The sequence below is a fragment of the Coffea arabica genome, chromosome 4c (genome assembly GCF_036785885.1).
Source record: "Coffea arabica cultivar ET-39 chromosome 4c, Coffea Arabica ET-39 HiFi, whole genome shotgun sequence".
Lineage (NCBI taxonomy): Eukaryota > Viridiplantae > Streptophyta > Magnoliopsida > Gentianales > Rubiaceae > Coffea > Coffea arabica.
The window spans coordinates 52,106,688-52,115,408 of NC_092316.1; the positions used below are offsets into that span (position 1 = coordinate 52,106,688).

The 8,721-nt window shown below is 41.2% G+C and overlaps 2 protein-coding genes across 3 annotated transcripts; both read right to left on the bottom strand.

The window, feature by feature from the left end:
* Positions 1 to 240: 240 nt before the first annotated feature.
* LOC113740399 (AAA-ATPase At3g28580-like) lies at positions 241 to 2,325 on the bottom strand. The gene has a single exon (XM_027268023.2). It carries the CDS (start codon positions 2,203 to 2,205, stop codon positions 637 to 639), a length of 1,569 nt encoding a protein of 522 aa, XP_027123824.2. The 5' UTR covers positions 2,206 to 2,325; the 3' UTR covers positions 241 to 636.
* A 1,733-nt stretch (positions 2,326 to 4,058) lies between these two features.
* LOC113740401 (hydroxyproline O-galactosyltransferase GALT6-like) lies at positions 4,059 to 8,463 on the bottom strand. Of its 2 annotated transcripts, XM_027268024.2 has the most exons (7): positions 7,012 to 8,463; positions 6,405 to 6,637; positions 6,041 to 6,331; positions 5,812 to 5,940; positions 5,558 to 5,731; positions 4,902 to 5,009; positions 4,059 to 4,697 (listed from the first exon to the last, which is right to left on the bottom strand). In XM_027268024.2, the coding sequence occupies exons 1-7, from the start codon at positions 7,889 to 7,891 to the stop codon at positions 4,488 to 4,490; spliced, it is 2,025 nt and encodes a 674-aa protein (XP_027123825.1). In that variant the 5' UTR covers positions 7,892 to 8,463; the 3' UTR covers positions 4,059 to 4,487. The 2 variants fall into 2 exon arrangements, with proteins under 2 accessions (XP_027123825.1, XP_027123826.1); XM_027268025.2 differs by lacking the exon at positions 4,902 to 5,009 and having other exon boundaries at positions 4,285 to 4,697; positions 7,012 to 8,196.
* Positions 8,464 to 8,721: the final 258 nt, after the last annotated feature.

Consider the following 8,721-nt stretch of genomic DNA (forward strand, 5'->3'; position numbering starts at 1 on the left):
TTTTTTTCCCCTTTTTTTGGGTGGTCTATGCGAAATCTAAGATTGGAGACGTTGTTGCTAGTGAACATAATCGTGCAGTCCTGTCGTACATGGTGGATTGATGGATTGATTCTTTCGGAAGCAGCTACGTTGTAATATACTCTAATAACGATCTGCCTTTTCTCTGTTATCTAGTGCAAGTTAGACAGTGTATGCAGAATATGTTTCAACCATTTCCATCGGCCAAGTAAAGAAAATATATAGTTAAAAACCAAATGGTGTTTCAACTTTGTATAAGCAACAGGACTGTGCTTGGTGCAGACTTTGTTGGCGTGGCTACGCGAAGATTATATTAAAGGGGAACTTTAATATGTGCGAATTACTACTTCCTTAAAAGAGCAACGACATAAAGCCTATGAAGTTGCAGATGATCCGAAGGGGCTAAGGCAAGATGTGGCTACTTCCACCTAAAAACAGTCGAGAGGAATAACATTCAATTCAACCTACAAAGCAACAGGACACGATGCTGATTCCTCGAGTGGTGACTTCATAACTCTAAATTCAGCTTAATTCTGCTGGTACTTTCAAATCATTTAGTTCCTATAGGGTTGTCTTGTCATCGTCCTGGTTGGTACCTTGCTCTTTGATTCTTTGCCCTCATTCTCTCTGGACACAGATAGCTGGATCCAGGTGGAACACTGTATAGGGAGTCAAGTACTTGCGAAGCAAGACCCACAGAGACACCTTATCGCACTCCTTCTCCTTCACTTCTTTCTTCGCTTCCTGTTTTTCCTCGGCTTCCTGTTTTTCCTTGGCTTCTTGAAGAGCTTGTATCAGAATCCGGAGGCACCTCTCAGCATCTTGGTCTGGAGACTTTGGCATGAGGCTCTCCGCAACGTCTGCTGGCGTAATCTCGGTCACTTCCATCAAGTTCCGAATCGATTGGAACAAGGGATGGTCCTCAAGTTGCAGGTAGTTCTTTGCAAGAACCTTAAATGCCTCAAAACTGCAGTAGGAAAGCTTAATATGCATGTCCATTCTACCCCTTCTTGTGAGAGCGGGATCCAGCTTATCAACATGATTGGTTGTGAAGACGATGATTCGCTCCCCACAACAAGCAGACCAGAGCCCATCAATGAAATTCAGCAGCCCTGAGAGGGTGACTTTGCTTCCAGTTCCACTTCCACTACTCTCTCCCTTGTCTCCAGATTTACTGCTCTTTCCCATATCTTTTTTCACATCTGGAGGATTCTTGCCTGCAACTTTCTTCCTTTGTCCCGTAAGATCAAGCGAGCAATCAATATCTTCTATGACAATTATGGACTTACCTGTCGTCTCTGTGAGAAGCCTCCTGAGTTCCGTGTTGCCGGCAACAGAAGTAAGCTCAAGATCATATATATCATACTCCAGTAAGTTGGCCATTGCAGCGATCATGGTTGATTTTCCAGTTCCTGGAGGACCATAAAGAAGATATCCCCTTTTCCATGCCTTACCAATTCTGGCATAAAAGTCCTTGCTTTCTTTAAATGTCAGAAGATCCTTGATGATTTTTGTCTTCTTCTCGGGCTCCATAGCCAACGTCTCAAACGTAGCTGGATGATCAAACAAGATGTAGCTCCAACTTGATCTGTGATGGCCGTTGGTGAAAAGCTTCCTCTGCCTGTTCCTCTGGCAGATTTCTTTACCTGTCTTGATGACATGCTCCAAATATGGTCCAAACACGAGCTCCCGATAACGCTTGTGGAAGACCAGCCTGTAATGTCTTCTTTCCGGCTCCGGGTTGCCGGAGTATAGCGTTCCAGGCCCTCCTTGACCTTGAGGGGTTCTAGTTTTGCTGGAAATCCACGTCATTTGGACTCCTTGAAACTCATCAATCACTCTCTCATTTTCATCCATGGTGAACACTAACTTGCGGCGATCCTTCACCATCTCAGCTTTGAGCTTCTTGACGGTTTTGGAGGAATTGACGCTGAGGTATGCTTCAACAGCAGGATAGGCTTCGTGGGGCCTGAGGTTGCTGCCAGTGAACTCATGGATGGAAACCCGGATGCTAGGATAGAAGTATCTGTCCAGCTCTAGTAAGAAAGTCGTGAGACGGCGATAGAGCTCCCGTGGGCACCACCGGCGGATCATGTCCAAAATGAAGAAGAAACTGAGGATGGTGGAAGCAGCACCTGCCCACTGCTCTGGAACCCTCATTGGAGGTATCATTTTGGAGCTGTTCATTCTTCCCTAATTCTTCTCTAATGGCTTCTTTTTTTTTTTTGGGTCTTCTTGGGGTCTAGATAATATATACGGCAGCGATGCAAGAAAAAAGAGGGTGAGTTGAGCGAAGATGACTAAATCCGTAACCAAGGGGGGAAAAATGCAATGAATGAATAAAGGAAATGGTGAGCTGCCGAAGGAGACAAGACTGATGACGCCATCTCGTGGATCAGAGTTGTGTTGCGTATCGGTACAAAAAAGTTTGGATTAATTACATTTATCTCCCCTGAGGTTTGATCATATTACCAATCAATCCCTGTAATTTGTCCAAATAACGGTCTCACCTTTTGAATGATCAAACATTTAACAAAAACCCCCCTTAATGCCGAAAATGCTCTTTTTGAGGCCATATTGCATTAAAAAAGAATATATTTTTATTTATTAACCTTCGAGTAATCCAAAAAATAGAAAAACGTTTTTACTTATTATTTTATAAAAATCATATCTTTGCTTTCATAAATAGTTTTGAATCAATAATTATTTTAAATCTTAAAAATGAATATTCAAAATTAGATAAATTGAAAGAAAAATAAAAAAGAATCAATTATTTTAAATCCTCAAGTATGGCTCGAATTTGTGGTTCAAGGCATGTTGCGGAGAGCACAAGGCATGTCTTCCTCAATTTGAACCATACTTCAGGAATTAAAATAATTTCTTCTTTTTTTATTTTATCTAATTTTTAAGATTTAAAATAATTATTGATTCAAAACTATTTATGGAAGCAAAGATATGGTTTTTATAAAATAATAAGCAAAAATTTTTTTCTATTTTTTTGGATTGCTTCAGGGTTAAAAAAATAAAAATATGTTCTTTTTTTAATGTAACATGGCCTCAAAAAGGGCATTTTCGGCATTAAGGGGGTTTTTGTTAAATGTTTGATCATTCAAAGGGTGAGACCGTTATTTGGACAAATTACAGGGATTAATTGATAATATGATCAAATCTCAGGGGAGGTTTCTGCAATTATCCCAAAAAGTTTTGAAGACTCTTCAGCATATGACCGACCGGCCCTTTAAATCAGGACAATGCAACTGCAACTTTTAGCCACCATGTCCGTGCGTGTTTTTGACCAATGCTTTCATATTTTAGGGTATCATCTACTCACTTTTGAATCACAATTCCACGATTAGACAAAATGTCATTGTCCTCTATGAATTAATTGGGACAAGATAGTGTAATGAAGGCAAAAAATTCATCTTTCCTTCAATAAAATGTCGTTTTCTCCCACAATAACAAGATAGTGACTTTTGCTAACGAATCACCTCTCCATGTTGGCTCATGTTAGTGCTCTTGTAGTAGTAACTCTTAAGGTTTCTGACCATACATCCACACCGGCGAGGTGCGGTAGTGCATCTGTCTGGTCTGTTAGTGATTCAGTTCCCTCCTCCTTTAGTGATTCAGTTCTCTCCTCCTTAGGTTCGCCCCTTCCTCCTAATGTAGGATAGATTATACTTCACCAGTGCCACTGGACAGAGAAGAATAAATATGATAAATAGATGGAGTCATAATTGTTATCGTTTGAAAAAAAAAAAAAAAAAAGTAGATGGGCTCCTTTTTTCTGTATTCTAAACGTATCTTTTTCTCCGTTATGACTGGACAAAAGTTCTGTCCACCTCAAGAACATCGTCCATGGCCACCCCACGTTGACATTTTCGACTTGTTTTCTCCTTCTTGTGAGTAACACCAACAAGCAAGCTCATTAACAAGCAGAATGAATTTCGTTCCATTTGATACACCCACCAACATCATCCCATACATCCACATTCCCACCCTCCCAGTCCCAGGAAGCCTGCCAGTGATGAACTGATCACCGCTGACAAAATACTCGTCTTTTAGCTCAAAAGGAAAATTCCAAAAGAGAAGCCGCCGTTTTGATGGCTACAGCGAAGGAATCTGGTTGCGATTCTAACTAATTCTATGGTATCGTAAATTACAGTAGAAGGCGTATGGTATATGTCAACCTGAGATACCTGCATCATCTATGCAACAACAGCCTCCTTTGCAGCCCATCTATGCAATCCATCCTCGGATGGAACTATATTTTGGGAGGGGTGGGGGAGAAAGAAAGAAAGAGATATAGGAAAAAAATTAACGAATATAGATGGGCTTCTAGACATTTCTAAAGCATGCCTCCCAAAATTTACAAAACATCATCATATGACTGCAAAACTTGTTTCATCATCTCAGTTCATCGCGAGATTCTCCACTGCACATGTCATCCGAAACGAAAACTCAGAGTTTCATCATCTCATGTTGCAGCACTGAGGCTTCCCGAACTCTTGCAATTTGTGCCACATGCAGATCATCTGCCTTGGAGACTGGTAGTGAGCTGTATAGTAATCTTCTATGCATCCAAATTGGCAAAACTTTAAGCTGTGCACATAGTCCACTGTCCTGGAGCTATTGAATTTCTCAACCCACATCCCCATACTCACATCCTCCATCTTGAACAACTGCACATCAAGCAACTAGCTAAACACATCTGCTATAACTCAATAAAAGTAATGCAATTCATCAGCTCGATATCTGCTTTTGTAAGCATGTGGTTTGGGCGTCTCTGTGTCTGTTGTGGCAAGTGAAAAATGTGGCGTGTGTGGAGAGAGAGAGGGGGGGAGGGGTGGGGGGGAAGAGAAAGAGGAATGACAGTAGTATTTTACCCTTAATTTTTGTTTCTCGAAACCAGATACAATGAAGTTAGCAATGTCTGATGACAAAATGTAGCCTGGACCATTAGCATAAGGTGGATAAACTTCTTCTGGCCACTCCTACACAATCCCAAGAGACAAAAATGGTAATAAAAGCGTCCTAATTGTATAGATGAAAACTTGACAAATTGACACTTCCAACGCAGATCTCAAAGAACCAAGGCGAACTAAGACTTCACCGAAATTTGATAGAAGTAACCAGGTTTAACAGATCATGATTATCATCTGCAATTTCTAGGCAGAGATTTAACTTTTTAACATGATTATAAACACCACTAGATATCCAATTAGTCACATCATTATTTACAGCATCTCCACAAAAACGGTGTTTCCAACTTGTAGATGGCATGCCCTTTAATGCAATTCTACACCAATTAATGAAATAAAATTGCTTCATTAAATTAGACAAAGAAAATTTCAGATTTCATAGTCGTTAGTCAACCACTGGATCAATCTAAGGCTACACAAAACCACAAGGGCTTTAATTTGCAATTAGAATTAACTATAGCTGAATGAATTCCAAAATTTTCCCTCATCCAATAACAAGGAGTTATGACACTGAATAAGAACCACACGTATGGAAAATAAAACCAGATGTTGAAACACACCTCGTATGTTACTGCCCATTTCCCACTCCGCAGGGGCTTATGGTAGTAGTTGATGTTGCCAATATACAAACTCCTATTCTCCGGCATCTTATTTGCTTCCTTAAGAACTGTTTCCACTCGCACAAATGTGTCATCATCACACTTCATGATATACTTTGCAGCAACTTTGCGAACCTAAATAGGCAACTGATACGCTTACAGCAAAGTAAAAAATGGAACTTGAAAGCTTAAGGCTTCCACAAAATGCTACTCACCCCGTATTCACAGATGGCAACTGTTTTCAGTACGACGAGGTCATAATGATCCATGTAAGGAACCATGACCATGTCACCAAAAAACTCAGCTTCCTTCATTAACTCCACATTCACTTCCTTTCTTGGATGCTGTCCAGACATCATAAAACAAACAAATACCATCAGGCTAAGCTAGCTTCACTACACTATGAATTGGATTTACAACACATACTACAATTAATTGACATACCAGAGCCACGAAAAACCGAGCGACAACATTTGCAGATTTAATAAGCCTATGCTGCATCCAAGACTTCCTCACAGCCATGCGCTCGGCAAAATGGTTGCCTGCAGAAAGTATACCAACAAACAGGTCGACAGGTCTATCTGGAAGAGGTGGAGCCTTCCATATTGGTGACATATCTAGATGCCTCTGTGGAGCAAAGCTAGGATGCGATGTGGGCAAGGAAGCAGCAACAATAGAATGTATGTCAATGTCCCCATTCAAAGTCAATCCAGTTGCATCCTCGAGCGCAAAACCCTATTAAGAACCTTATAAATGGTCGCCATTTACCACAAAACCTATACACAAATGTCACTAACATGCAACTTACAGTTCGATAAGGAAATGATGTTACATGCCTCCCATCCACACTGACATGATAACCCTCCAAGCCAGCACTTACAGTTAAAACAAACAGCTTGTCCTCTGCAAATGGGAAAGGCCAATCGAAAGAGACCTTCTTTGTTCTTCCTATCAACCGGTTTAACCACCAAGATGCTTTTGTTTCCTCAGAGTGATTGTCATTGTCTCTAATCCACTTTTCACATTTCACCTGACCATCAACTGCCAAAAGATGTCCAAATAGTACCTATGTTTAATATCACTGAATTAATACATTCACTCAATTGATAAAGATATATTAGCAAATCCCAAGAACGACGCAAATATGCCTTTTTTTCTATTGACCTTACGGCTTCTAGGAAAACAGAGAAAACGGAATATAGACACTCAGAACACGACTGATCACCAAACCAAAATCCAATCAGTCGAATGAGTTCCCCAACCTCATAGAGCTAATCAAGATCAGTCGGCTATAATCAGGTAACAATTTTAAAAATCAAATACTAGAAAAAGCAGCAATCTAAATATACTCAGAAATGTTGGGGGAAAGGGGTGGGGGTGGGGGGGGGGAAGGTGGGATTTCAAAAATTACTGACCAGTCTCCTCATCAACCCTGGACTTCCATCCTTCACAGCGTTGGGAGGTCCCCCACTGCATCCTGTAACAAGTATTCTGCTCAATCACGGACTTTCCACTCCAATCTCCTTTCAACCTGGGATTGAAATGCAAAATTCGGGGAGGGTCCTCTCCATCCACAGCCTTTAAACCCTGCAATTCCATCATAAACTGCGAAACCATCACATACTGCCCATCTCTGAGCAACGAAATCCTAGTCTCGTGCTCGGCATGAGCCTTTTTGGGCTTGCCCACAATGGTTATATGTGATCCCAGGGTGAGCCCGCAGGGCAGCACCATCAGTCTCCCCTTTTTCTCCCAAAATTCATCCCCTGCCATCCATATCGAATGCGGGCAGGAGGAGGAGGAGGCTTCTTCTTTGGTCCTGTTCTTCTTGTCCAAAGCAGCTGCCGAATTCAGACTATTACCATCCTCCCACGATTTGAAGGAGAGATCGTCCCAGAGCTGTCTGCCCAGCGAATAAGCCTCTTTTGCAGACTTGAGTATCTGGGTGGAGTTTGCAGCACCGTCAAAATTGAAGGCGGACAAGGGATGAGTGAATTTTTGAATCCTCCTTTCGGGTTTGGAATCGTCGTTAGTAGTAGTACTAGTATTACTGGGAAGCCGACGAAAATCCAGAGCGGGGCGAATTGGAGATTCTTGTTCTTCTTCCAAGTTCAATTCTTCATTTTGGGGTATGAATTGAGGTCCTCCGCCAATTCCCTCTTGGGACACAGTCTTGAAAACAAAAGGGACCTCCAAGCTCACAAGAACTATATACAGAATCGCTATGAAAATCAAAATCTGCACCGACTTCTGCCGACTCAAGGACATGAACAAGTCCAACTTTGCTCTCTTCATCCTATCTTTTCTTCTACTTCTTTCTAATTATTTTTAATCTCTGGGTTGAAGTGATGAAGAAAGCAAAGTTTTTTGCTTTTCCTTAATGGGTTATCAACGGCATGGGGGATCACGAATGCGGAGAAAACCCAGAAAACCAGGCTTCCAAAGAGCAGAAACCAATAAATGGCGGAAGCAAGGAAAATTTTTGCCAAAAAAAGAAAAAAAAAACTCTTTCAAGTTTGGAAAGCAACAGAAGAAATTAAATAGGCCAGGCCAGAGGGAGAGAGAGAGAGAGAGCGAGGTTGCCCGTTGTGGGGTGGGGCAAGGGGAGAGGGGAGAGCGGTAGGTTATCAACACAAAATTACAAAACTGGAGTTTAGAGAGAGAAAGGAAGTGAACAAGGGAAGGAGAAGAAGAGCATGAGAGGGAGAGAGAGAATTCCCGGGTGGGACAAAAAAGCTGCGTTTGTGTGTGTAGCGCTGGAGGCTTTCGAGGGCGGTGGGACTACAGTAACGAGGAAACTGGCCAACTTTATCTTTTACTCTTTAAACCCATTCAAATTGGAATGGCTTCTTCTTCCTCTCTTCTTCCTACTTCTAATGGTTTAAAGAAGGGAATCACTTACTTTATAAATGGCTATTATTGACAATCTCACACTAAGTACTATTTGTGAATGTTAGCCAAGAAATGGTAATCACCAAAAATCTTGAAATTATTCACCACAATTCTCTTATTTACGTTTTTTTTTAAAGTAATCGAATATATATCCACCCTATTTATCATCTGTATTCCCTTCTGAACCTGAACTTCACGTAATCTTGCTCGAATTTCAAATTTATAGTTTTGGT

Excerpts from the sequence above, each read along its gene's own strand:
- LOC113740401 (XM_027268024.2), bottom strand. The coding sequence starts at position 7,891 with ATGAAGAGAGCAAAGTTGGACTTGTTCATGTCCTTGAGTCGGCAGAAG. Across the intron at positions 5,732-5,811 it reads TTGCCATCTGTGAATACGGG|GTTCGCAAAGTTGCTGCAAA; the intron begins GTGAGTAGCATT and ends TTGCCTATTTAG. Across the intron at positions 4,698-4,901 it reads TCGAGAAACAAAAATTAAGG|TTGTTCAAGATGGAGGATGT; the intron begins GTAAAATACTAC and ends CTTGATGTGCAG.
- LOC113740399 (XM_027268023.2), bottom strand. The coding sequence starts at position 2,205 with ATGAACAGCTCCAAAATGATACCTCCAATGAGGGTTCCAGAGCAGTGG.